Source organism: Leiobunum rupestre, chromosome 11, assembly GCF_980474605.1.
Source record: "Leiobunum rupestre chromosome 11, qqLeiRupe1.1.hap1, whole genome shotgun sequence".
NCBI lineage: Eukaryota > Metazoa > Arthropoda > Arachnida > Opiliones > Sclerosomatidae > Leiobunum > Leiobunum rupestre.
Window position 1 is genome coordinate 28,371,814 of NC_143394.1, and position 27,974 is coordinate 28,399,787.

General features: G+C 35.2%; 1 protein-coding gene across 8 annotated transcripts in view; it reads left to right on the forward strand.

Moving 5' to 3' along the window:
• Positions 1 to 27,974, forward strand: part of Mctp (multiple C2 domain and transmembrane region protein) — a 148,314-nt gene that overhangs the window by 69,200 nt on the left and 51,140 nt on the right. The window contains exon 1 of one of the 8 annotated variants that reach the window (XM_090164249.1): positions 12,006 to 12,109. The exons of 2 other annotated variants lie outside the window; for them this stretch is intronic. In XM_090164249.1, the coding sequence (XP_090020375.1) occupies positions 12,082 to 12,109 (28 nt within the window). In that variant the 5' untranslated portion in view covers positions 12,006 to 12,081. Of the gene's footprint in view, positions 1 to 12,005; positions 12,110 to 12,154; positions 12,358 to 27,974 lie in introns of those variants that run through there. 5 more of the 8 variants (XM_090164245.1, XM_090164247.1, XM_090164246.1 and 2 more) reach the window with 5 other exon arrangements.

The window sequence follows — 27,974 nt, forward strand, 5'->3', positions numbered from 1 at the left end:
TTTAAAATCACGAAATGGGTAATTTGGACTATATTTAGGTAAATTTCATAAAGTTTGTGTAAATTGGAACATTTTTGGGGTAAAATTGTAAGAATTTTTGGGTAACATAAGAAACATATCTTATTTTTGTTTTAAGTGGTCAAAATATTTTCGGTTGCCATGTCAAATCGAATGGGTAGTGCAACTTCTCCTTTTGGAAATTTCATATCTCATATACGCCCGACTTTGAACAAAAACGGCAATAAACACCTCGGATACTCTCCTTGTGAGATCCCCTTTCTACTCGTATGTTTCTCTCGGGGTCACCCGTAATTCTACTACATCTTCCTGGAAATCCGCCCATCCATTCGGGTCGAGTCTATTTTCACTCTTTCTTGATGCAGGAACTGATTTATTGTGGACTATCATTAAAAAATAAATTTTAGTTTTTTCCAAAATAAATGTATCATAACTACATTAATTCTATATTATCTAATACTTCATTTCCTTCAAAATATAAAGGAACCATAAGTTCAGAAAATTAATTTATTAAATAAGTAATATCAATTAGTCTATTAGTTAAGTAACTGATAATATGCATATACATATATATATATATTTATATATATATATATAATTTATATATATAATTTATATATATATAATTTATATATATATAAATATATAATTTGTATATATATATAAATATATAATTTATTTTTATATATAAATATATAATTTATATATATATATAAATATATAATTTATATATATAAATATTTATACCGGGCGTCGAATGGGAACACTTTCAAAAGCCAAATCTGAACACATTTTCGACTTCTCCCTATTTCTCGGCTTATCGCAAATAAAGCATATTTGTAATCGCCAAGGAAATCTTCTCATGCTTTATGAAAAAAAATAAAGCCGTCATAAAAACGCATTTTCCTTTAGTTAAGGAAGATAATGTACACCCGGCCTTTTGCGAAACGTATTATGTTTGTTAGGATATCTGTTTGGACCAAAAACGTACGTTTTATAATTTTACTTCTCACTGTATAAACATGTGGTCAGAATTTACAAACCGGTGCTCCAAGCGAATCGAAAAGCCTACTACACCGGTGGGCTCATCAGAATGCCCTACGCCAGCGTCCACAAGCCCGGACCGGTGACAAATTCAGCATGGGTAGACCCTACTACTGATGGTCTCACCCTCGACGCAAGCCACTCAACCCAGAAGAAGGTGCAGCAATGGGGCGACCATTTCCCACTTCGCACACAGCAGTGGGATTAAGAGCGGATGTTGTAGCAGCTCCAGCCGACACCCTACCTACGTAGGTAAAGAGTCAAACCCTTTGGAGAGAGCTCCTAAGGGGGAACGACGAGCGCGCAGCAGCCCAAATAGCCCGGCACAGCTGGCACCGGAGATCCCGGTGTGCCCCAAAAAGCCGGCAAACAGGGCCACCGTGCCTTCATACGGAGGCCTGCCGCCTCACAGCAGGCTACCCAATCCGTCGAGGCGGCCAGTTTGTCGGAACCCTCTCCGTTAGCCTGAGCCGAAGCTCAGTATCCAGCCCAAACCTGACCGAACTCGGAGGTGGAGATAGGACCATTTGACCAGAGCTAACATCTCCCAGTGCGCCACCACCCTTATGGGTTACAAGAGCCGGACCCCGACTCCCCGGTAAAGCCACCAGTTATTGCACACTCTGACCCATTAAGGGCCTCACTGTATAAACACGTAGAACAATTCGACTGGATGCCACTGTACGAAGAACCCGAAGTAAACGACGCGGTTGCGTCCCTCACCTTATATCTAAAAGAAGCCATCGACCTTAACATTCCCATTAAAACTACAAAAGCCTCTACAAGCAAACGGAAAAATAATATTTACTTTCCCGATTGGTTTTCCCTAGAACTCAAAAAAAGCTTTGAAGACTAAACGTTCTCTCAACCACAATTAATAAAGAAAGGTACTCCAAACAACGATCAGAAACGAAGTGCCTCATGACCACACTGAGACAACGCCGCGTACGAGGAAAGCATTGCGGATTCCATTGGCCAGGATAGTAAACCTTTCTGGTCGTATGTAAACAAGAAACGGAAAACCTCGAGACATCATCTAAATTTAATAAGAGTCGATCGCTTTCTCAAATAGCTGAAGAATTCGCCACTGGTTTTTCTAATTTGGCCCAGGATCATAGTTATCCAAACGTTGACACACTAGGCTCCTTTCCAGAGGTCCATGATCATAACTTGTCAAATATAAGAATCACGTATGAGGATAATGTTAAAAACGCCATCCAAAATTGGTTAAAAACCATTTAAATGGATAGAGGACGTTCGAAAATGGGTATTTGATTTATTATAAGCAACCAAATTTCGTGTTTTATCCCCCCGACTCGAGAATCTCAGAACCGCTTGGCTAAACCTACCCGCAGCGCCATCTCGTAAACGAAATATTTTTTCCCCGGTTTAATCGTTTTTCGGTCGGAACTGTCGTCCGCTACGACATTCTCCTGGGATTTTTAACCTAGTTATATAGGTAGATTGTAGTTAATCGTGTTTTTAATACGCCTTACACGCCGCCCTTTTTCAAATTTTTGCCGCTTCATTCTTTTGGCGCTGCACGTAGGTTCAACCGCGATTTCTGAAATGTTTGGAGCCGTTTGATGTAGATTGCGGAAAAAGTAGCGTAACCTTTTAAATACTTTTCCAATAACTATAAAATTTCAGGGACATAATTATTAATATATTTTCTATCTTTCTTTATAAAAACCTCGTAAATTTTGGTTTTGGTGACAGTTCTCCTTTAAGAAACTTAAACCCACCACCGTCACAGGTTTCGATTTTCGAAGGAATTCCAAACTTTGACATTAAAGGATGTAGCGCTAGTTTAATCAAGCTGCTCATGTACATCTTCAATCTCTCGATTCAAAATGGAACTTAATTTCCCTCTACCTGGAAAATTGGTGTCATTTCACCGATCTTCAAAAAAGGGTTCCAAGGTGATCCACAAAATTATCGAACTATCACCGTATTAAATTATCTTGAGATGGTTTTTGACTACGTGATGAACAAACACTTATATGAATGGTTTAAACTATATCTGCCCGAAACGCAACCAACCTAACGTGCTTCACAAACTACGTTGAACCCATTGTCTCCAACCGCGGTCAGGTCGACACAATTTATGTCGACCTGTCGAAGGCATTTGATCGTGTGCATTTCACCCAAGATTATCGCGTAAACTAACGTACCACGGTTTATTATTACAATGGGTAATGAACTACCTCACGGGTCGTTCAAACTTTGTCAAAGTAAACGGGGTAATTACTAAAGTGTCCTATCACATGTCGTGCGGAATGCCCCAAGGATCTTCGATGGGCCCTCTATACTCTTTAACATATATATATTGGACATCGCTCACATGATTAAAAGTTATAAATTGTTTCAACTGCATGGCAGACGATCACAAACTCTGTAAAGAAATCAATTCATATGACGACTGCAAATCACTGCAAAACGACCTCTACATTTTAAATGAATGGTGTGAGAATACAACATTCCGATTAACAATGACTAAACGGAGTAGGTACATTTGTTCGAATTTCAATCGTCCGAACGGTGGAACAAATGTTAGAATTTAATTCGTCCGAACCGCCGAAATAACAAATTTTTCAATTGTTCGAATTGGACAACTTGTTTGATTCATTCGTCCGAATCGGTAGCATCACTTGTCCGAATTCTGTCGCTAAATTAGTATTTCTTATTGCTGTTTTTTTTTGTCCGGATTTTTATCATAATGTCTAATCATTTTATCCTATTATGTCCATTTCTCCTTTGGCCGATATAGTAAGTGGGAATTGCGTTGAATGTTGTGGATATTTTAGGTTAGGTTAGGTTAGGTTAGGTTAGGTTCACGTTAATGTTACTATTTTCTTATATTAACAATATTTAAAAAAAAACAACCAATTCCTAATGTTCGAAAAAACGGACAAACGATTATTCGAACAAATGAAATTCGCCAGTAAAGTTAACATAAATTGAACGACTTAATCACCAACAAAAGTTGTGATAAAGTTTTCGGGCAAATGAAATACGTTTTCGGACATACGATCCTGTTTTCCGGCATTCGGACAAATGATCATTCGGACATTTGTACCACCGTTCGGATGAATGAAATTCGAACAAATGTACCCAAATCGAACAAAACAATTGTAATCTCCTTTACGTGTAAAATTAATCAAAGTTACGGAAATTATAAATTACATGACAAATTACTAAACACCCAAAATATAGTTAGAGTAAACTGTTATTCTCATCTCATATAAGTCACATAATTACAAAAGCCAAAACACTTTTAGGCGCCGCTTATAAAATCTCGAGACAATTGAAAACTCCATATAAATCTTTAATTAAGCCTTCTCTCACTTATTGCTCCGTAGTTTACAGTAGTACGTGTGAGACCAATTTAGATAAACTTGAAAATATACAGAAAAAAGTTTATTATTTATTTAATGCCATTAATTAATTTTATGTATATATATGTATATGTAAGAATATATATGTATATGTATATATATGTATATATATATAATATATATATATATATACATATATATACATATACATATATATATACATATACATATACATATACATATATATACATATACATATACATATACATATATACATATACATATAAACATATACATATAAATATATATTCATATACATATATATACATATATATACATATACATATACATATATATACATATATATATATATATATTATATATATTTATTTTATATTCATATATTATATATAATATAATTATCAATTAAATATATTTTTGAATGAAAATGATTTTGTTCGTACGTGGAATATTTTTTATCAAATGATAATAATTATCTTAATTAATCATAAGCGCTATGATTTTTAATTGAATCAGGAAGGGAGGGAAACGAAACTAGCAATTGGCCAAGGTTACGCCAAACGGTAATAACTTAAAAGATCAATCACAATGTCAAAATTCTTTAAAAGAGGCATGCGTCATTGCCGATTCGAGTGAAAGTCTAAACCCCGTTTTTCGCATCGTGAGTTTACATTCAAATTAAAAAAGCGAAAGCCCCCTGGGTTGATTTTGAAATTCTCTTCTTAATTTCTTTACGAGTTTCTCGTTGGAAAATAAACCCGCGAAGTTTCCTCGTATAGTTGTTACGATCATTAATAAGATTACGCGCCTTGAAAAAGTACATTTTTATATCTCTTTGTTGTATTGAATTTACGATTAAAGGGTTTGATATGATATGAAGTGAATGTTTAACACGCGATGGTGATTTCCTTTCCGTAATTTCGGAAGGTGCTCCTAAAAGAAGATGGAAATAAACATCCTTCGATAGTTATTTCCGGAAAACCCATAATTATCGTTAAAATTAATTGGTCCTTGTCAAAATTGTTAACGAAGAAATCCATTAAGGACCAAATGTGGGTCATTCAATCGATTTAAGGGGAAATTATTAGGAACGGGTCAGCTGTCAAATAGTCTTTTACAAAAAAAACTTCATACACAGTTTTGATCAAACATGGGTTACGGAGGTTACGGTGCTGGGAAGTTTCAGTGTAGATGTTTCGGTGCGGAGATGTTTCGGTGTAGATTTTGCGGTGCGATAATTTTAGGGCTGGGATGTTTCGGTGCGGAGATGTTTCGGTGTAGATTTTGCGGTGCGATAATTTTAGGGCTGGGATGTTTCGGTGCGGAGATGTTTCGGTGTAGATTTTGCGGTGCGGAGATGTATCGGTGTAGATGTTTCGGTGCGGAGATGCTTCGGTGTAGATTTTTCGGTGCGATAATAAATTTTAGGGCTGGGATGTTTCGGTGCGGAGATGTTTCGGTGTAGATTTTGCGGTGCGATAATTTTAGGGCTGGGATGTTTCGGTGCGGAGATGTTTCGGTGTAGATTTTGCGGTGCGATTATTTTAGGGCTGGGATGTTTTGGTGCGGAGATGTTTCGGTGTAGATTTTGCGGTGCGATAATTTTAGGGCTGGGATGTTTCGGTGCGGAGATGTTTCGGTGTAGATTTTGCGGTGCGATAATTTTAGGGCTGGGATGTTTCGGTGCGGAGATGTTTCGGTGTAGATTTTGCGGTGCGATAATTTTAGGGCTGGGATGTTTCGGTGCGGAGATGTTTCGGTGTAGATTTTGCGGTGCGATAATTTTAGGGCTGGGATGTTTCGGTGTAGATTTTGCGGTGCGATAATTTTAGGGCTGGGATGTTTCGGTGCGGAGATGTTTCGGTGTAGATTTTGCGGTGCGATAATTTTAGGGCTGGGATGTTTCGGTGCGGAGATGTTTCGGTGTAGATTTTGCGGTGCGATAATTTTAGGGCTGGGATGTTTCGGTGCGGAGATGTTTCGGTGTAGATTTTGCGGTGCGATAATTTTAGGGCTGGGATGTTTCGGTGCGGAGATGTTTCGGTGTAGATTTTGCGGTGTGGAGATGTATCGGTGTAGATGTTTCGGTGCGGAGATGTTTCGGTGTAGATTTTTCGGTGCGATAATTTTAGGGCTGGGATGTTTCGGTGCGGAGATGTTTCGGTGTAGATTTTGCGGTGCGATAATTTTAGGGCTGGGATGTTTCGGTGCGGAGATGCTTCGGTGTAGGTTTTTCGGTGCGATAATTTTAGGGCTGGGATGTTTCGGTGCGGAGATGTTTCGGTGTAGATTTTGCGGTGCGATAATTTTAGGGCTGGGATGTTTCGGTGCGGAGATGTTTCGGTGTAGATTTTGCGGTGCGATAATTTTAGGGCTGGGATGTTTCGGTGCGGAGATGTTTCGGTGTAGATTTTGCGGTGCGATAATTTTAGGGCTGGGATGTTTCGGTGCGGAGATGTTTCGGTGTAGATTTTGCGGTGCGGAGATGTATCGGTGTAGATGTTTCGGTGCGGAGATGCTTCGGTGTAGATTTTTCGGTGCGATAATTTTAGGGCTGGGATGTTTCGGTGCGGAGATGTTTCGGTGTAGATTTTGCGGTGCGATAATTTTAGGGCTGGGATGTTTCGGTGCGGAGATGTTTCGGTGTAGATTTTGCGGTGCGATTATTTTAGGGCTGGGATGTTTTGGTGCGGAGATGTTTCGGTGTAGATTTTGCGGTGCGATAATTTTAGGGCTGGGATGTTTCGGTGCGGAGATGTTTCGGTGTAGATTTTGCGGTGCGATAATTTTAGGGCTGGGATGTTTCGGTGCGGAGATGTTTCGGTGTAGATTTTGCGGTGCGATAATTTTAGGGCTGGGATGTTTCGGTGCGGAGATGTTTCGGTGTAGATTTTGCGGTGCGATAATTTTAGGGCTGGGATGTTTCGGTGCGGAGATGTTTCGGTGTAGGTTTTTGCGGTGCGATAATTTTAGGGCTGGGATGTTTCGGTGCGGAGATGTTTCGGTGTAGATTTTTCGGTGTGATAATTTTAGGGCTGGGATGTTTCGGTGTAGATTTTGCGGTGCGATAATTTTAGGGCTGGGATGTTTCGGTACGGAGATGTTTCGGTGTAGATTTTGCGGTGCGATAATTTTAGGGCTGGGATGTTTCGGTGCGGAGATGTTTCGGTGTAGATTTTTCGGTGCGATAATTTTAGGGCTGGGATGTTTCGGTACGGAGATGTTTCGGTGTAGATTTTGCGGTGCGATAATTTTAGGGCTGGGATGTTTCGGTGCGGAGATGTTTCGGTGTAGATTTTTCGGTGCGATAATTTTAGGGCTGGGATGTTTCGGTACGGAGATGCTTCGGTGTAGATTTTTCGGTGCGATAATTTTAGGGCTGGGATGTTTCGGTGCGGAGATGTTTCGGTGTAGATTTTGCGGTGCGATAATTTTAGGGCTGGGATGTTTCGGTGCGGAGATGTTTCGGTGTAGATTTTTCGGTGCGATAATTTTAGGGCTGGGATGTTTCGGTACGGAGATGCTTCGGTGTAGATTTTTCGGTGCGATAATTTTAGGGCTGGGATGTTTCGGTGCGGAGATGTTTCGGTGTAGGTTTTTGCGGTGCGATAATTTTAGGGCTGGGATGTTTCGGTGCGGAGATGTTTCGGTGTAGATTTTTCGGTGCGATAATTTTAGGGCTGGGATGTTTCGGTGTAGATTTTGTGGTGCGGAGATGTTTCGGTGTAGATTTTTCGGTGCGGAAATGTTTCGGTGTAGATGTTTCGGTGCGGAGATGTTTCGGTGTAGATTTTGCGGTGCGATAATTTTAGGGCTGGGATGTTTTGGTGTAGATTTTTCGGTGCGGAGATGTTTCGGTGTAGATTTTTCAGTGCGTTAATTTTAGGGCTGGGACGTTTGGTGTCGATTTTTCGGTGCGGAAGTTCTTGGGCAGGGAAATTATGGTGTCGACGTTTCGGTGTATAGTATATTAGCTGCATCGAAATATCGGTGTGAGGAAAATCATTCGTGTAATGACACACGCAATGTCCTTGTAATCTTTCCGAGCTGGGGAAATAATCAATGTCGTTAATAATAATTAAAATAATAATCAGCTAGAGTTACAGTAATTAAAATATTTATAAGGCCAATACGCATTAGACTGACCAGCAAAGGAAACTGCAAACTCGAGTTTTTTCAAGGTTCACTGCCGGGAACGCCGCGAGAAATTATAATTTATTTCAACTCCTTCGCTGTTAAGGAAAGAAACAAAATTAAAATTGTATTTATCATTTATTTTTCAAGCTATTTCAAATGGTGATATGTTTTTCTCAATCTCAACCTTTTCTAGAATATTTACTGAAATATTTATGTAAATATCTTAGTAAATGATCTAAGTAAAGATCTTAGTAAATGATCTAAGTAAAGATCTTAGTAAATGATAAAAGTAAAGATCTTAGTAAATGATCTAAGTTAAGATCTTAGTAAATGATCTAAGTAAAGCTCTAAGTTAAGATCTTAGTAAATGTCTTAGTAGAGATCTAAGTAAATGATCTTAGTAGCGATCTAAGTAAATGATATAAGTAAATGATATAAGTAAAGATCTAAGTAAATGATCTTAGTAAATGATCTTAGTAAATGATCTAAGTAAAAGATCTTAGTAAAAACCTTAGCAAATTATTTTAGTAAATGATCTAAGTAAATTATTTTAGTGAATGATCTAAGTAAAGCTTTTAAGTAAATGATCTAAGTAAAGCTTTTAAGTAAATGATCTAAGTAAAGCTCTAAGTTAAGATCTTAGTAAAGATATAAAAAAATGATCCAAGTTAAGATCTTAGTAAATGTCTTAGTAGAGATCTAAGTAAATGATATAAGTAAAGATCTAAGTAAATGATCTTAGTAAATGATCTTAGTAAATGATCTTAGTAAATGATCTAAGTAAATGATTTTAGTAAATGATCTAAGTAAATTATTTTAGTAAATGATCTAAGTAAATTATTTTAGTAAATGATCTAAGTAAATTATTTTAGTAAATGATCTAAGTAAATTATTTTAGTAAATGATCTAAGTAAATTATTTTAGTAAATGATCTAAGTAAATAATTTTAGTAAATTATCTAAGTAAATAATTTTAGTAAGATCTAAGCATAATGAAGAGAATATTAAGCAAACTTTAATTAGATGTGGATTATTACAAATTATTACATCTGAGGATTTGCAATTAAAAAAAAAGCCCCTCCGACAGAACCCGAGAGAAGAATCGCTTTAATGGTTTTCCTGGAGAGCATCGAGATAGAGTGGCTATTTTTAGGTGGGATAATTTAAAGGGGTGAGTAAAAGGTTACCAAACAAAACAGAACTTGAATATATTTCGTCTCGTATCGTTTCAGTTTTCAAGCGCCTTTAGAAATCTGGCGAAACCCTTTCAATATTTAGTAACGTTTTCTGTAACTAGATGGGGTAAAGCTCCAATAAATAATCTCTAGCCAGAGGCTAGCATCTAAAAGATTCGAAACTTCGTCTTTCAATTATTTCATACATAATTAAATTTAATTAGTAAAATAAGAAAATTAATTAATTAATTAAGTTAATTGTTACGTGCTTAGAATTCTTGAAAGTGTAATAAAAACAGAATATATTAGATGCTAAAGGTATGACCGATTTGTAAGAAACTTTTTGCATTTGTGGAATTTAATCTTTTCATTTTTATTTTTATGGAGAAAAAGTTCTTCATGATTTTTAAAGTAAACTTTTATTGAAAATATAGCATTATTTTAAAATGAAATAACCAAGCAGTATCTGTGTCTTTATAGATGACACTTGAATATTTGATATAAACGGTAGTTAAGACATTTTGCGTTTACGATTAGATTTCATTTCTGCGTTTGATAATAACCGGAAATATTTGACATGACATTAGAGGTCGGCGGAACAAATAAATTAACCGCAACAATTTCAATTAATCATTAAAATTAGTATTATTTGTTTTATAATTAAATTATATGATTAAACAACGATTTAACATGCAAAATTAATAATTTTTTTCGAATATTTCTGAATAATTCTCGGTTATGGATAAATATAAACAATCGTATAATTTCTTATTCAAACGCCGACCTCTACATGACACGTCACGCCAAATCAAATGATACGTCGTACATAGTAAAGTACTAAACCAAAGTTTAATTTTATTTAATTGTACTGGGATATTTCCGGTGAAAAGTCAAACAATATTATTTTCAATCTAAATTATCAATAATTTTAACTTACAACCACATTTTTGTACTGGTTTTACTTATTTATGATTAGGTTTCTAAAGATAAAACAATAAATAAATAAATAGGCTTCATTTTGAAATAAATGTAATAATTTTAGGGTTTGTTGACACTTGTATAATTGAAGGAGGTTTCAGTATTTGTGACGTAATTTACGAGTGGGAGGCTCTTTCCAATCGCTTCTCTTCGTTGCTCTTACGTCACAAGACACAGCTTTATTAGTATATTCTTCGCACGAGCGATTTGCACGCGCGCTAGAAAAATCTATATTCTTTTGGCGAATCAGGGCCCCCACTCAAATCTTCAATTTTTTTATAGGAAAATAGGATTATATTTCTAAAAATATAGGAGTTTATAGGACCTTTTTTTCAAATTATAGGATTTTATAGGACTAAATATGCTATTTCATTTACTAACTTTATGCATTTAAAAAATAAAATCTATATTTAGTGAAATAAATCTTTTATTTTCACTTGAAAAACAGAAACTATTGAACCATTTCATCACAAAATATACTAGTAGCTAAACATGTTAACAATAACAAAAGTATAGACTAGAACGACTTTGTATAGGAATTTATCCTATAACTAAATCTAGCAATTTAACAGAGTGGCGGGATTTGAAATGGGCAAAATATCAAAATTATAGGATTTTATAGGACTTTTTAGGGGATTTGCTAAAAATATAGGATGTTATAGGACATTTTTGAAAATATAGGATTTTATGGGAATTATAGGACCTCTGGGGGCACTGCGGTTCGTAGCGCGCGCTCGTAGACTTGTAAAAGCAGCTATATTATCTCTGGTAAGAGACTGTGGCGTAAGAGCCACAATAAAACCAGAAGGCCACATTACTTAATAAAAAGAACTATTAGTTTTAAGAGGAAATCCAGAGGAAATTCAAGTACGCGAAATGCAATCAGAATTTCTTAATTAATCGGCAATTACAAAGTCGAACGCGTGTGTTAGTTCGATTGCTTATCAACAAAGAGGCTTATCTAAGCTCGGAATCCCTTTGTTAAGCGAAGTTTTATTCCAGCCAAATCCTGGCAGGTCCGTTTCCGGAGACCGGAGCTTATAATTACCACGTTTATTTCTTAATAAGACTTGGAAGGCGCCATTTTGCAACGAGACGTTCGCCGCGTGGAACATTAAATAGAGTAAGAAATTGGCCGCTGTATAAATAGCAGACGACCCGCGAAATTAGTCGGTAAAACTCTAGGTGGGTTTTTGCGGTACTTTGGAATTTGGAGAGTGGCCAAAGATTAGTTCATTTGCTCTTGGGAAGAGTGGGAAACGCGGAGATTAAAAGAGAAATTCGGGCAAATGAGTGTTCGCCCTGCAAAGTCTTTTAGTTTCTCCGTGAAGAGCGAAAATTGCGAACAACAGTCAGTGAAGGATTAGCCGCATGCTAGGTTGTTGCGCGGAATACTTGGGTATATATACATTTAATTTAAAAGTCTTAAAGTGTCGTTTCCGAGGGATCATCCGACGACGGTGGCGGGGTTTTAATTCTGGCGGCGCGACCCTGAAGACAGAAACGGGAAAATCTGTTGTTGACGCGTCTTCCAAATGCCAAGTGCTCGTCATTTCAGGGTTAAATCTGCCCCGGTTCGCGCCCTCCCCGAAATCTCGACTCTCGCCTCGTTAAAAGGAAAAATGAAGGAATTTATCCTAATTGCAAGTAGGATTGTTTAAATTTGCCTTTACGTCGGGGTTTTCCCTATAATTTACCAAATATGACTCACTTCGAAATAGCGGCCTCGTAAGCGTCCCCCTTTTTAACAGCTCTTGGTTTTTCCTGCTTAACTTCGAACAAAATACAACCGTGTCTCAGTCAAGGACGGTCCTTTCATTTAAAAGTTGTAATATCGTTGTTGTTCTTGGGTTAATGTAAACCAGAAATTTATAATACATTTCTTACGAGATAAATATTTAAATGAAACATGAACTTTCGCCGGCTCTATCCATTTTCCAATGGGCGCGAATTTCCCGCCGCCTTGGATGGATACACGCCTCGAAATACACGACGTGTATTATGAAACGATGTAAAATATATTTTATGTAAATTTAACGCCGGGTTGTTCAAAATGATTTTTTTTTCAGAATGCAAAATACTTTCTCGATAACTCAAAATACGAAAAGGAATTTAGAAAATTGATTTTTCGAAATGTAAAATGGTTTTACAAATGTACAGTTAGTTTGTGATTATTAATAATTTATTAGTAATTAATTATTTACCATTAATTGTTATTAATTAATTATTATTAATTAGTAATTAATTATTTACCATTAATTGTTATTAATTAATTATTATTAATTAGTAATTAATTATTTACCATTAATTGTTATTAATTAATTACCATTAATTGTTATTAATTAATTATCATTAATTAGTAATTAATTATTTACCATTAATTATTATTGATTAATTATTATTAATTAGTAATTAATTTATTTTATTAATTAGTAATTTATTTATCTTATTAATTAGTAATTAATTTATTTTATTAATTAGTAATTAATTTATTTTATTAATTAGTAATTAATTTATTTTATTAATTAGTAATTAATCTATTTTATTAATTAGTAATTAATTTATTTTATTAATTAGTAATTAATCTATTTTATTAATTAGTAATTAATCTATTTTATTAATTAGTAATTAATTTATTTTATCAATTAGTGATTAATTTATTTTATTAATTAGTAATTAATTTATTTTATTAATTAATAATTAATTTATTTTATTAATTAGTAATTAATTTATTTTATTAATTAGTAATTAGTAATAAATTCGTAATAATTATTAATTAGTAATTAATTACTTTTCATTAAATAAATATAATTTGGTTTCCATTGTGTAAGCTAGCTATTAATTAAAAGCATTTACAGCATAATTAAAACTAAAGGCCTAAATTTATCTAAGAGAGAAGTGAGCCGTAAAAGTGGAACAAGTAACTTTGTAGGTACGACGGATTGTTTTAATTACTTTAAGAAGTTTGCTATCAATTTAATAGATTAAATAATTATCATATAACGAATTTCTTCGTGTAATAATACCTTTACGAAAATAATATGCAGTGAAAAATAATGCGCTAGCACCATTAGGGCGCTAGCAAAGTCGGAAATAGGTAAACCACTCAAAAATGACGTCACTAAAAATGAATAAATTATATCGAACCTACGCTTGTTCGACGCGTGATCACACTCACAAGGAGACTACCCGAGGTGGTTATCTCCGATTTGGTTCAAACTCGGGTGGTAACTTGAAAATCCCTAAAAAGGTGGACAAGAATGGGCTTTTGTTTTAAGTAGTGAAAAACATTTTTGGTTGCCATGGCAAAACGAAAGCCCATTCTTGTTCACCCTTTTAGGGATTTTCAAGTTACATGAAGGTCTACTTACCACCCGAGTTTGAACCAAATCGGAGATAACCACCTCGGGTAGTCTCCTTGTCAGAAGCCAAAAAATCTAGTCGTTTCAATTTGCAAATCGGATTCGAACTTTTAAAGTTATTGTAAAAATAGTGACGACGAAAAACAAGAAAATTAACCCTAATTTTATTTTTAAGTGAAACGAGAGAAATTAAATGAAATTACGGTTAATTTCCATGTTTTTCGTCGTCACTATTTCGTCAATAACTTTAAAAGTTCGAATCCGATTTCCAAATGGACATAGATTTGGTTTCTCAGTGTGATCTCTCGTCGAACAAGCGTAAGCACGATATCATTTATTCATTTTTTCGTGATGTCATTTTGGCGGGGTTTTTCTATTTCCGACTTTGCTCACGCCCAAATGGTGCTAGCGCATAATTTTTCACTGCATATTATTTTCCTGATGGTATTCTTTCCAAAAAGCCCACAGTTGGTGCTCTACCTAAAATAGAAAAAAAAATGGCTGCCAAGAGAAAACTGCCAGAAACTTTAGAACTGGACTGATTACTAAAAATCCGGCTTCTAATATTATTAGTGATAATTGAAGGGCGTATAAAGAATTTTATTTCGGGTGGGGTTCCAACTTTCATCCCCCTTCCAGCCTACATTTGACAATAACAACCACTTAGGCTTTCCATTTTTAAAGGGATACATCACCCACAACAGGGGGAGGCAGAGGGGTAACATAAAATACAGACTTGCAGTGTGCTTGAAAACCAGTTTTTTGTGACCCCTATGCCTTCAAATCAATCGATTTTTTTTATTTAAATCGGATTTTTTATATTTGATTGAATTTAATGAGTTTTATACAATTAATGGCTCTTTTCCTGTATAATTAACGGATATTTTACTTTTATCAGCTAGCTATTATTGAATTAAATGAAATTTTAATTAAATTTAATTACAATTTAATATTTTAGTTTGATCACATTTTCTATATATTTATTATAAGAACCTACTTTTAGCCATTTTTATACCTCCATTTAAATACATTGTGTGATTTAAATCAATGACTTTTTAAAAAATCCCTTGATTTAAATCTGGATTTAAATGAAATTTATTTAAAAAAACCAACTCTAGGTTGAACCCCCAAAACCCTCCCCTTGAATACGCCGTTCAAATTCTTTAAATTGATGGTATTTTCAAATAAAATGAACGGTACGTGTCAAAGCTATATAGGAAAGATTTACCGGGGAAAAAATTTGAAATGTTTCTAAATGAAAGAAAATTACAATGAAATTAAGCCCGTCAAATACAACGTCAGAAAATAACACACAAAAAAGTCGTGACTTCTTTCAATTGGGTATTATTTTTGTAGTGAAATGCATGGCGTTGGTTCGTGTAATTTATTTCGGTATTTTCTTTAAAAGTAAAATTTACGAATTCCTTTTCCCTCAGTTTCCTGGCGACGAAAAAGCCAAAAATAATAATACATTAGCCCTTCGCGAACAATACTAATTCGTTAGAACCGTACATCCAGGTTTAATGGCCAACTTCGTACCTTCTTTATGCTATAAACTGGCATTCCAAGTTTTTTAAGGCACTAGTTAGCCGTGAATATAAAATACGGTTTAAAAGTATTAAAAAAACCGAGATCGTATTTATTTACATTGTTGTGAGAAAGCCTTTGTCGAGACGTTTTTAGCGTTGTACCCAAGAGTTGCTAGGTATTACACCATCAGAACCAATTAAGCAATATAAGCAATCGAGTCAATGGTAAGAACTTAATTACTGAAATTTGTAGTCTGAGAGTATATTAATTAGGATTTTAGATTTTACCAAATTATTTAGGTGAAAAGAAACTTAGAAAGGTGTGTCACTAAGCCTTGGCTCAAAATGTGAAGATTCAAGATGGTAACGTTTGATACACATTTCGTGCATGCGCAATGCGGACTTCCGTTTATACGCCGATTTCCTCTGCTAGAGTGTTTATATAACAATCTTTTCTGCTACACAATAACGTGGTTCACACTAGCCTTTGAGAACCGTTTTCGACCGTTTTGGAATGGTCAACTTGAAATTGTTTTGAGCCACTTCGATAGAGTGATCGTTGAAAAATGGAATTATGCTTTTCAAAGTTAATTTTGATTTCTCAAAACGGTCGAAAATGGTTCTCTAAGTCTCTAGTGTGAACGCGACTGAAGGAGTTTTAAGCTCGCGTGGCATGAAGGGCTGGCCACCACCATCCTACGCATTGTAACCCGGCCTCCTGAATTAATGGCTTCAAAAGTCGCTTGATGACTTAGGCCTAAGGGTGTGCCTTGGGTATTATTTCTAGTCAGCGTTGTTAAAATTTTGTTATGATCATATATTGATACTATTGTTTCGTAAATCAAACCAGTAGAATTGTTGATTAAAACTACAGTTGCATAATTTTCGGGATTTTCAGGCATTTCTTCGGAATTATCCCCCGCCAACTAAACTGTAAACACCGACGCGTTTGACGTCAAGAAACTCAAGACATCAAAAAACCTCCTCTCCGAAATGGTTTTTTGATGAGGATCGGAAACGCGAAAAATCATACAGTAATAAAATGTTGGAATCGTTTACTCATCGATGTTTTTGATGAGCGGTACTGACATAAATACATTCTTGAAAAATAGTCAATAAACAAAGCGTCATTTATCTTATTTAAGAACCCATCTTTTCCTAGTAGGGATAAATTAGGAATTGACTTTAAAACATAAAATAATTGTTTTATATTTAAAGGAAGTACACGTGGAATTTGGGTTTAGTTACGAAAAAATGTATATATGAAAGAGATAACTTCGTCGTGAGATGGCGTTTTCAACCTTGGATAAAATAGTTCCTTCACTTAAACAAAACTATACGCGTATTACTATAAGTAACAAAATAATAAATATAATAATTCTTATTGTTTTAACGCTGATTGTCTTACCGGTCTTTTTCGCGACACTGACACTCTCGTAAAGATACGAATTGAGCCTAAAAACTAACTGACAAGGAGAGTTCCATAGAATCTCCATTTAAAAAAGCATGGGAATAACCTACGATTGCTTTTTAAATTTCAAAATTTAATTACCCATTTCGTAATTTTTCAAAATTATTAAAATTTTAATTTTTTTAAAAAAATTCGTAGAAACCGAGAAAATCCCATTCATTTTTAAATTGAATTTTTGTTTTAAGTGGTCAAAAACATTTTCGGTTGCCATGGCAAATCGAATGGGTAGTGCAACGTCTCGTTTTGGGAAATTTAATATCTCATATAGGTCTACATAACGAGCGACTTTCAACCAAATCGGCAATAAACACCTCGCATACTCCCCTTGTGAGTAGTGTATTCAGGCGTAGTAGCATGGGTGGCACCCGGTGCGGATATCATGGTGTCAAAACGTGTAAAAAAGTATTTTAGAATTTTTCTAGTTTGTGTAAGAAAGGACAGTAGATACAGGGACGAGAAAGTGTATTGGCGGCCTCTGTTGGAATATATCACCTAAAACGACCTAAACGCAAGGAGAGTTAGTTGTTAACAAAAAAAATGGCGGTCACCTAATTTTAGCGGTTCCTGACGAGGCTTAAAGGCCCATTTTCATGCTCGCTGGTAGCGGATAAAAATTGACAAAATTCGCATCCGCCACTCGCAAGCGTGAAAATAAAGCTAAAATATCTGTTTGAAACAGATCGAAACAGATCGACGCGGAAAGTGAAAAAGTGTGTGGCGGAAGCGGATTTTGTCGATTTTTACCCGCTACCAGCGAGCATGAAAATGGGGCTTTAGTGTTCAAAACAAATGAGCATTTTTTTATTTACGCTCGAAGTTTTACTTTTAATTTAACATCAAAATGGGAAAAACTAACTACAATAATACTGTCCATGGTGAATCACGTCTTAACAATGGCCGCGTTTGTTTACATCTAACTCCCCGTGAATATGAAGACGTTTAAATTCGGAATTTTTTTCCCGCTTTCTCGTCCCTGTATCTACTGTCCTTGGTGTAAGTAACGGCTCCAAACGGGTTGCACCCTGTGCGCCCCCCCCCCCTAGTTACGCCACTGAGCGTATTATCATCCTTGGTAGTATTATATTTGGCGTTAGCCATATTTACCCTTCAAGAACTAAACACCGATACGGTGGCCATTCTTGTTCATGATCGTAATTATTCTGATGACGTTACTTTTGGTATTTCCTTTAAATTAATGAACAGCAAAATTCAGGCTCTAACTACGGTTCGATTTTAACGTAAAATTAAAGTGCGGGAAGTAAATATTTAAATTATCTTTATTACCGTAACTGACTTTCTTGTAAACTACTCCATCTATACTTATTTTTAAAAGACATTAGAACTGAAAATGCTTTTCTTTCAGAACTATACAAATTTTAATGGACGTCTTAAATTGTTTTAAATGACATTTTACATTTTTCTACAGATAACTATACATAATTTAAAATAAATTTATTTATTTATGATTGAAAATCAATAAATTAAATTTATTTATTTTTCAAAATTAATACTTTAAATTTATTTATTTTTCAAAATTAATACTTTAAATTTATTTATTTTCCAAAATTAATAATTTAAATTTATTTATAATTTAATTTTAATAATTTTAATTTATTTATAACTTTAATTTAATAATTTTAATTTATTTATAACTTTAATTTAATAATTTTAATTTATTTATAATTTAATAATTTTAATTTATTTATAACTTTAATTTAATAACTTTAATTTAATAATTTTAATTTCTTAATTTGAAGCACGTGCTACTGTATCTGGACAAACCACATGTTTATCTTCATACAAGCAATGTTAAGATTTAAATCAAAGAATGTTTTGGCACCATATTCCAGGAAGGAAGTGCCAAGTTAGGCCACGACCTACACTATTATATCAGACCCGCGCACGCTCAAAAAAAACCTTTTCCCGGTTGTCTTAGCTAGCCACGAATTCCCGCGAGAGGCACATGTACGCTACTTTGCCGCCGCCGATTCGTTCTTTCACTGGCGTCTTAAGGGAATTTAAAATTTGCTATTTAATTATATCTACAAATTCTACAATGTACTTAACCGTCCCATTTAAGAATCGGGCTGATATCAGGCCTCGGTTTAATTAACAACAATTAGTCCATGTTCTGAGCGACGCACGCGTTGCCAATTAAACTTAGATACGACATCTAGCGAGAGCTTTTGTCAAACGTCGAAATGTTACTCGCTACCAGGGTTGGACATAAGGTCTCGGCATTTGACTACTAAAATTAATCGAAATCTGGGGGCCCACTAGTCAATTTGACTAGTGAAAAATTTACCTAAATATTCATAAATAATGGCGTATCATAAATTCATCATTCATCAATCCCATTTTATTAAAAAAAAATTGTGATCGGTCTATGTCATATAACTCAAGTGATAATAAATTCCTATTTTAATTCTGAAAAGTTGGCTGTTCTTCTTGTTTCTATACCCCCCTTTTTCCCCCCACTAGTCAGTGACTATTAAAATAAATTAAGATAGGAGACACACTAGTCGGGCTGACTATTAACAAATATGTCCTTATGTCCACCCCTGCTCGCTACCAACTCGGACTTTAGTCTAGTAGCGTATAGTAATCAATAGGCGAAACTATAAAGTAAATTTGGTCTTATCCAACTTGTTAAAATGGGAAAACAAAATCACGTGACTACCATTTCACAGCCAACTTCGATTCGGTAACTCGTGTTCATAGTTGGCTGTGCGATGGTAAAGAAAAAAATATTCCTTCCAGATACTGCAAGCAGCTAATTAACTTACACCTTTCTATTACAAAATGTTTCAATGAATAATAATAATTAGATAATTTATATGAATCGATCAAATTTAAACCGCCATTAGCAAAATAAAATAAATAATAGTTCTTATTTCTTAGGATAGATGGCGCTGTAGTCCTCCACAAAGTCACGTGACTACCATCTTTTCAGCCAGTGATGCCAGAATGGAATTTCCCATTCAGCGCGTTAAAATTTATCTTGTTCATTCAAATCCTAGAAACGATCATATTTACTTTATACTCGAAGTCACTTTTACCTTCGACCACTACCAAAGGCAGGGATTTCCCAGCCTTCGCCGGAAAAATAGTCCACTAAATAAAGTGATTTATGTGAAATATTATTAGATTAGATTTAGGTTAAATTTATTGTCGGGCACTAATATGAAGTAAGAGTTTGAAAAGGATAATAAAAAATTTAGTAGGCCTATTTTAAAAAAAATATTTTCCCTTTTAAAAATTGAATTGAAAGTCAGTAAGTACCTAAACCATCGTCATTCGTAATAAAATCCGCTTCTACTTTAAAAATTTCAATGCATTCCTGTTTTAAAAGATTTTACAACTAAGGACTAACTATTGTAAATTAACACGTTGATATTTCTGCTCGAGCTTGAGTGCCAAGTCAGTAAATTGTGAAATAATTTCTCATCGATGGGTGTTCTTATATGAAAAAAACGAAAGAGGACTAACGCCATCTATTGATCAGATAATGAAGTTACTCGGTTGCTTATTAAATCTAGAAGGATGGATACGGGCAGGAATCCATACCTCTACTTGGAATACTTATCCTGGCGTATCGGGTATGGTAAGATCAGTCTGACGGCTTTGGCCCCGCCTACGAGAGAAAAAATCCCCTTCGCACGCGCTCCCCTCTCACGTTGTTGTTGGTAAATTTAACATAGTGACGTCAAAAAAACCGTCAGCCACATCGAGACGAAAATCTGCCGCGATTAGCATTCCAAGTAGAGGTATGGATTCCTGAGGAATATGAATGACCCTTATCAGGAATCCATACTTCTACTTGGAATGCTTATCGCGGCAAATTTTCGTCTCGATGTGGCTAATGGTTTTGTTTTGTTGGCGTCACTATGTTAACGTAACAAACAACAACGTGAGAGAGGTGCGAGCGCAGAGGGGGTTTGTTCTCTCGTAGGCGGGGCCAAAGCCGTCAGAGTTATCTTACCATAAGCGATACGCCTGGATAAGCATTCCAAGTAGAGGTATGGATTCTTGTATTCCTATATTAAATGCCGACCCAGGTAACATTGATTTCGAGTACAGTAAAAAATGCTATTCATTTAGATAAACTTAAAATCTAAAGTATTTTTATTAAAAAAAATCAATCTTTACCATTTTTCACGGTCAAAATTTTCATCGAAAATTCCCTCGGTCTAGTATTACTGTTTCGACATAAATTTCCACACGAGTAAACTATAGGTCTTACCTGTCCCCAGCCGTCCCAAGCTTTCCGATCTCCAGACTCCAGCTACTTAAGCTTTCAGTCAGGATTAGAGTTTCACCCCGCACTTGAAGCATCCCAGTCCACGTTGAAATTTTTCCATTCAGTTGTAGAGCTAGATTTCGAAATGCGCTTCAAATTCCAAAAAAGGGGAGCTTCTGCCGATGCGTTTCGATGTCCCGTTGAAAATCTTGCGTTCTCAAGTAACCAAGCTTTAGGTTACAATACAGTGAATTATTCTAAGAACGGAAAATCCCCAAAATTGTACTCCGGAGTCCTTTGGAAGATTTCTCAGGAACATTTTCAAAATTCTACATAAGGGGCTAACCGTGGCCTTTTAAAACATCCCTTGAGTAGTATACATGTAGATAAAATATTTTGATCGACGGATTGGGGCTCCTAACAGCTACGGATCAATTTTTTTTCAAAAAGCAAAATACCTGCTCCATAACTCAAAATGCAAAATACCTGCTCCATAACTCAAAATGCAAAATACCTGCTCCATATCTCGAAATGTAAAATGCAAAATACTTTCTCCATAACTCAAAATGCTAAATACAAAATGGATTTTGATAATTGGTTTTTCAAAATGCAATTTTTTTTTTACTTTTACCACTATTAATTTCTAATAAATTAAAATTATTAATTAGTGGCACTGTACGAATGTTCACCCGCTTCTGAGTTAGTGAGTAACTGAGTATGATTACTTAGTAAATAGTAGACGAACTTTCTCTACAAAAGCTGCGATGATGGTACCAGAGTAAAAACATTTTGAAAATGTTTTTCCACGTATCAAAATAATCAAACCCACAAAATACAAAATGTAAAATATCAAATAGTTTCCTAGAAACTCAAAATGTAAAATGCAAAATGCTTGTGCATTTTGAACAGCCCTGCTAATCAAACGGTTCTGTGGCTATCTAAACCTAAGCTAATCTACGTTTCTTGAAAAATTACGCATTCCTTTTTAGCAAAACTCTAAATCTGTTTAACAACGACCTCGCAATTTATAGAACTGTTTACGTAAGCTCGTGATAAAAAGTCGCCACATTTGTTTAGATAGAAAAATCAGCCATTTTTGGTCCAAATTTAGAAAAGTACTGTTGTTGTAATATGTAAATTGTTTCCTCATGAATACGAAATCAGATTAGTTTCGGGTTTAAAATATCTAAATTACATTTCGACCAGTATCAACTGATCTGATAAAATCTGAGCGTAAATTCGGATAATCTGATCTATCGTAAATATTAACTGTTATCTTATAATCGCTTGGAATAGCTACTATGGCTTCAGCGTATTACTATTTTACAAAATGTTACGCTACAAACGAGATAATCTATTTCAAAATGGATGACCCTAAAATATGAATAAAATAAGTTTTTTTACTAAACGTACAAAGCTCTCGATCAATCTGGACGTTTCCCTGAAATTGAAATACAGCCATCATCAATTTTCCAGGCGAAACAAGAACGAAAGTAAAAAATTTCCCCAAGCAATCCACTCAGTTACCTTATTTTTGGAACATATACTCAAAAACGGAAAGAAATAAAACGTCTATTGAAATGAAAATATAAAAGGTGAATCATAAATTTATTAAAGAAAGAAAAATCAGAACCGAAAATCTACGCCTCGAAATGTTTGAAGGCTTTCACACCGGCGCTGTCTCACGTATAAGCCGATTGTTTTCTACAAATGAACCTAAATTTAGGTCCGACGTGGACGCTTGGGTTGTGGAAAAAGGTAGCCTCTTGTTATTTCTCAGGCGCGTTTCTCTCGACTCGGAAGCGATACATTAAAAGGGGGAAGATAATTAGACCATTATTCTTACTAAATTTCCCTTTCTTCTTTCGGTCACAGCCCTCCAGGCGGCGTTGCCTCTTATTTGCAAACATTTAGCGATTGACGCTACCCACTCTACGCGGGTTGACAATCTAACTTGAAAATGGACCGAATCGACGGATAGACCGACTAGCTTAGAGCTAAAACGTCCTACCTCGGGTTTTTTCAAATTGATTTTTAGATGTTAAAGGCCTAGGTTTTCTGCTGCCTTTCACCCTTTAAATTGACTTTCCTGTCGAACAAATATCCTGGTGGTAGGCCAACGTGTTATGCGGTTGGCTTACCACCAGGGTATTTGTTCGGCGAGAAGTAAAATTAAAGGGTGACATGCGGAAGAAAACCTAGGTCTTTAAGAATATTTTTAGAAATGTTATGAAAATTTAACAAAATTATAGTTGTAACTTGGAAAATTACCGAGGCCTTTTTTCCGGAAAAAAATTTCCATTCCATGATTAGTTTAGTATTGTAAATTTTTATTTCGCGGCATTTTCGCCTAATTTTTTTCGGATAAAAAAGTAAAACTAAACCTCTAGACCAGCGGTTAACATTTTATTTTGCTAAATTATCCACCCATGGACTAATTAATTAGTCCATGATCCACCTAATTGTGGGGGAACCCCAACTTTTTTTGTTTAAAGACTCTTGACAAAGATGGGAACCGCTGCTCTAGACTACTCTAGAGTAAAAACCCTTAAAATATATGTTTCAATCTTTATTTTTTCGATTTCATTTTTCCGGAAAGTTAATTAAAAATTAATATAGATGTCAAAAATCTCACTATAACAATTTTAATTAAAAATGTTAAAAATTTCAGTTCAAAACTAAGTGAGACACCCCCCCCCCCCCCTTCCGAACCAAATATATAAGTTGAATTGTGTTTCGTAATTTGGAAACGAAACTTTCACAAGCATCTGGATCTCTTTAATTAATTTCTGACAAAATTATATTTTAGAGGGACCATATGGATTGAACAAAAAACATTTAATATATTACTGTCGCTATGGCTGTAATCGTGTATTGAGTTGGACCTTCAACGTTGGATATTTTCAAACTTGGAATTAAGTCATTGCCACCTAGGCAGGGCTCCCAGAGTTCCTATAATTCCTATAAATTCCTATAATTTCAATATTCTCCTATAATTTCCTATTTTCTCAAAATTGTTCCTATAAATTCCTATTTTTTCGAAATTTTCTAGTTTTTCTATAGCTATATCCAGAAATTCCTATATTTTTAAAAATAATGTATTAGAAAACAGCCCTAACGTTTGGGAAAAATTTGCCTTCTAAATAGAGCTTAGCTCTGGCTTAGATTCGGTGTCCCGAAACCCTCAACGGTTGGGTTCCCAGAGTTCCTATAAATTAATATAATTTCAATATACTCCTATAATTTCCTATTTTTTCAAATTGTTCGTATAAATTCCTATTTTTAGCTAAAATGTTCCTATAAATTCCTATTTTTAGCTAAAATGTTCCTATAAATTCCTATATTTTGGCTAAAAATGTTCCTATAAATTCCTATATTTTGGCTAAAAATGTTCCTATAAATTCCTATATTTTGGCTAAAAATGTTCCTATAAATTCCTATATTTTGGCTAAAAATGTTCCTATAAATTCCTATATTTTGGCTAAAAATGTTCCTATAAATTCCTATATTTTGGCTAAAAATGTTCCTATAAATTCCTATATTTTGGCTAAAAATGTTCCTATAAATTCCTATATTTTGGCTAAAAATGTTCCTATAAATTCCTATATTTTGGCTAAAAATGTTCCTATAAATTCCTATATTTTGGCTAAAAATGTTCCTATAAATTCCTATATTTTGGCTAAAAATGTTCCTATAAATTCCTATATTTTGGCTAAAAATGTTCCTATAAATTCCTATATTTTGGCTAAAAATGTTCCTATAAATTCCTATATTTTGGCTAAAAATGTTCCTATAAATTCCTATATTTTGGCTAAAAATGTTCCTATAAATTCCTATATTTTGGCTAAAAATGTTCCTATAAATTCCTATATTTTGGCTAAAAATGTTCCTATAAATTCCTATATTTTGGCTAAAAATGTTCCTATAAATTCCTATATTTTGGCTAAAAATGTTCCTATAAATTCCTATATTTTGGCTAAAAATGTTCCTATAAATTCCTATATTTTGGCTAAAAATGTTCCTATAAATTCCTATATTTTGGCTAAAAATGTTCCTATAAATTCCTATATTTTCTATGAAATTTCCTATAATTCCTATAATATTAAAAAAAAACTTGCTGGGAGCCCTACCTAGGAGAAACAAACACAGCAACCCACAGAAGGAGAACGCAACCCGTCCAAAATCGTGCATTTTCTTGCGTACATTTTTCATTGGTTAGACGCTTTAGCACCTGCTGGCGTCGGAAGGGGAAAATTCGGAATTGCCTTCCCCCCGCCCGTAAAACGTTCAGCGTAAAGGCTCGTCCAATGAAATTTGTACACAACCCTGCGTTAGCGTGTTTTAAGGCTAGCTGCGTTCTCCTTGTGTTTGTTGCTCCTAGTTGCCACAATCTGTAATTTACCCCGCAATAGACCATTCAATAAAATACTACTTAAATGGTGATTTACTTTTGGGTATAGAGAGGCAGAAGGTTTGGCCCGATTATTCTTGAACCAGGGAGGCTCATAAAAAGGATTATCTGGATAAATAGTAGATTTTTGATCAAAATTCTACTCATTTAACGGGTATAGTTTTATACAAACCATTATAAATATTAGTTAACTATATCACATTAATTTTGTAAATAGCTCAGTTATGGACTTACTATAGTTTTAAATATACTATCTTCACGTAGGCTACCTTAGCTATATTTTGAAAATCAACTTTATGGGTGACGCTTCAGAAAATACCCATCAAATAGCATAAGCAGAATTTTTAAACCAAAGAATAAATGAGTTGGCAAGTCCTACTGAAGTAGCGCTGTGTTGTCTTTGTGAAAGTGTTTGCCCTGTTTTGTTCGGGATTTATAGAAAGGTCTATTAGTTAAAACTAGGAGCAACAAACACAAGGAGAACGCAGCTAGCCTTTGAACACGTTAACGCGTTGTTGTGTACAAATTTCATTGAACGAGCCTTTACGCTGAACGTTTTATAGGAAAGGGGGGAATACAATTTCCGAATTTTCCCCTTCCGACGGCAGCGGGCGCTAAAGCGTCTAACCAATGAAAAATGTACGCAATAAAATGCACGACTTTTGACGGGTCGCGCTCTCCTTGCGTGGGGTGCTGTTCCACAATTTCCCGAAGCAACAAGAATTTCCCGAGTCTAATGCGTGCTGAAAACGGGAAGTACATTCTGTGGTTTCCCTCATTTTCGGTCTTTTGTTTTTCAACAGAGCGGTTGAATTCGAAAAACAAAACCAGAAAACGTTTCCGGTGGTGTGCATTGTTTGAAAACCTAAAAACGTCGACTTATAATATTTTCGCGCTGAGGTGTCTAAAAACGGTCTTTACCCCCTTAGCTCCTTTAATAGCGCTTTCGAGTAAGAGTGGAGCGTCGCGTGGAGCTTGAAGACGGGGAACACGCGGAAGGCGATAAGGGTGTCGGAATAAGGGGCCCCCAGAACGAGAGAGTCCGAGGTGCGGTATAAGGTATCGATCCTCCGCGTTTTGGACACAAAGCCCCCGAAGAGACTGTGCGGGAAAGCCGAACAGTAAGGCCGCGCCGTTCCCTCTCTCTCTCGGCGCATTCGTAGAACGGAGAAAGACAAAAGTTTTATTCTTTCGTGTCGCTAGTGTCCGCAGACGTTGCGGAGCCAGCCAGGACCTTTTCGGTGTCGCGTTGAATCCACGCTCGAACACGTAGGATACAACACGCGAGCAAACAGTGACTCCTTAGTTACGCTTTGGGAGCCGTTGGAAGCGGACGAAAATTGTGGCTCCATGTTTCAAATAACCGAAGAGGGATGACGTGTCTAACTAAGTTATTATCTTGCGAAGAATGTCTTCCTTTTTGTTTTAACTCCAGTAAGAGCATCCGTTTCCCAGAAGTAGAGTAGTCTTCAATTTTAGAAGAGATATAGTTTATTCGTATATTTCGGTCGTGGATTTCGGACGAGTTCTTTTACTCGAAAGGTATGGATTTTTATCGTCTTCCGATGATTGCGTTATTTACCCCGAAAAAATAAGAAACGCGAACTTGGCGCGATTCCCTGTTTTGTCCATTCCACTTCGAAGCGTTACCCTTTCGAGACCACCACTTGAATAGGCGAAACTATAAAGTAAATGTGGTCTTAACGAACTTGTTAAAATGGGAAAACAAAATCCAGTGACTACCATGTCACAGCCAACTTCGATTAGGTAACTCGTGTTCATAGTTGGCCGTACGATGGTAAAGAAAAAATTGTTCCTTCCAGATACTGCAGATAGCTAATTAACTACCAACTATCTATTACAAGATGTTTTAAATAATAATAATAATAATTAGATAATTTCGTTCAAAATTTAAACCGCCATTAGCAAAATAAAATGAATAATAGTTCGTAATTCTTAGTATAGATGGCGCTGCAGTTCTCCATAAAGTCACGTGACTACCATCTTTTCAGCCCCCCTGCAGGGTGACCAGGGAAAAGCTTTGAAAATTTTATAGGAAAAATAGGAATTTTAGGGTCGAATTATAGGAAAATACAGGAAACTAAATAGGCGAATTATAGGAAAATATAGGAAACTAAATAGGCTAAATATAAAATAGGCGAATTATAGGAAACGAAATAGGCTAAATATAAAATAGGCGAATTATAGGAAACTAAATAGGCTAAGAAAAATATGGGAAAAATAATAAGGT